The 1,882-nt window shown below is 30.4% G+C and overlaps 1 protein-coding gene across 1 annotated transcript; it reads right to left on the bottom strand.

The window, feature by feature from the left end:
• Positions 1-402: 402 nt before the first annotated feature.
• LOC123881936 (calmodulin-like protein 6) lies at positions 403-1,513 on the bottom strand. Its single transcript, XM_045930703.1, has one exon. It carries the CDS (start codon positions 1,356-1,358, stop codon positions 678-680), a length of 681 nt encoding a protein of 226 aa, XP_045786659.1. The 5' UTR covers positions 1,359-1,513; the 3' UTR covers positions 403-677.
• Positions 1,514-1,882: the final 369 nt, after the last annotated feature.

Here is a 1,882-nt window from a genome sequence, read left to right as displayed (position 1 = left end):
TCGCAAATCAATTGGCACATTAAATATTGAGATACTAGATATCTTGATTTATTCTTTTCTATTCTATCTTCAATTGGTTTTGCGCGTAAAGCAAAAAATATCGAGATACAAAATATTAGTTTTTGCTTAAAATAACCTACCTCATGGAAATTAATCTTCATAATATATTGTGTCCTAAAAATTGCATGCATCGATCTATACATATTTTATATATATATATATATATATATATATTCTCGATTTCATGAAGAAAAGAGAACAAGATTAAAACTTCAAGACTTGATATAGTAATCTACGCTAGGAGCAAAGCACAACTTCATTTTTAATGGAGTTATGGTAGTTATTTACATCAATATGCAAACAAATTATAAAAACAAAAAAATTGCAAAAGGAAGAAGAAAGAAGAATAATAGTAGGTCATCGTTACATATCTAGAAACTTGGAAACTAATCAAGAATTTACAGATACTACATCAAAGCACCATTTTCTTGCTGTTATGCAAAATATACATGTATGATGTTGTTGGTGTCTTGTCTTCTATGAAGCACGGCACACACACTAATTAAATACCATACCGATACTGAAATTAGATATCGCTAATAATTTAAGAAAATAAAAGTGATTGAATATATAACACTGGATGTACCGTTATCGTGCCGGTGTCAAATAGGTTGTAATCATACCAGCCTTCCTCCTTTGTTCATCATCATTCTCTTGAATTCATTAAAATTGACCATACCATCTCCATCCACATCAACTTTCCTAATCATCTCTTTACACTCTTCATTAATCTTGTTCCCATCCCTTAATCCCAATGAACCTAGAACCAAAGCTAGCTCCTCAACTGAAATTAACCCATCTTTATCTTTGTCAAACACTTCAAAAGCCTCCTTCAAATTAGCCTCTAATTCTTCCAATTCATCTTCCTTACTACCAACAACACCCTCTTTCTTTTCTTCACCCCCTCCTAAAGACTCACTAGTCAACAAACAAAACTCCTCAAAATCAATCAAACCATCTCCATTTGAATCAAATTTCACAACAATATCATCAATCTCTTTCTCATTCATGAAGATTCTTATGTTCCTTAATGATTCCTTCAAATCTTGCTTTGTTATGAACCCATCACCATTCTTGTCGAAAGTCGAAAACACCTTTTTGAGTTCTTCCTTCCTAAAATTAGCATCTTTATCCAACTTGGTCGTTGTAACCAAGTTGGATTTGGGAGCATTATTAATGTTGTTGTTGGGAAATATTTTTTGAAGCAAAGAACGAATTTTGTTGGTGGGTATGTAAAAGACTATATTTATTAGACCAGCAATGAAAAGAACCACTAGCAAAAGTGTAGCAAAAACCATGTTAATTTTGTTCAAAATTAATATTCCAAACAACAAAAGAGAACAAAGATAAGGAAGAAGAGGACGAGGAAAGAAGCAAGGAACTACTAGAATATAAGAGTATGCAAAACTTTGTATGATTCTAATATTCTTATTGTTGATGATTATTTATTTTTTAAATTTGATATCTATATATATATATATAAATATAAGTATACTAGTTCCTAGTGAAAAAGAAGTTACGCGGTTTGTGGTGCTTTTTTTATCCCCACACAAAACCGCGTGAAACGTGAGTGTGATGTTTTCTTTCAATTCAAGATAAGATATACTAATAGTGAATCTCAAAGTACAATAGTGTATCCCAAAACTTTAAATATGGACCAATTATTGTTGCCATGCATGTGTATTACTTTTTTTTATGTGTATTGTCACATGAATATAATTTAGTTGGTAGAAATATTACATGTTACATGTAAGAATTTAAATTCGAATTTTAGTACTTTCATTTATTTATTTTTAAAAGTGAATTTTTAGTCATTGATTTG

This window comes from Trifolium pratense, linkage group LG4 (assembly GCF_020283565.1).
Source record: "Trifolium pratense cultivar HEN17-A07 linkage group LG4, ARS_RC_1.1, whole genome shotgun sequence".
NCBI lineage: Eukaryota > Viridiplantae > Streptophyta > Magnoliopsida > Fabales > Fabaceae > Trifolium > Trifolium pratense.
The sequence above is the reverse complement of the archived record's forward strand: the minus strand, read 5'-3'. Positions and strand labels throughout refer to the sequence as shown.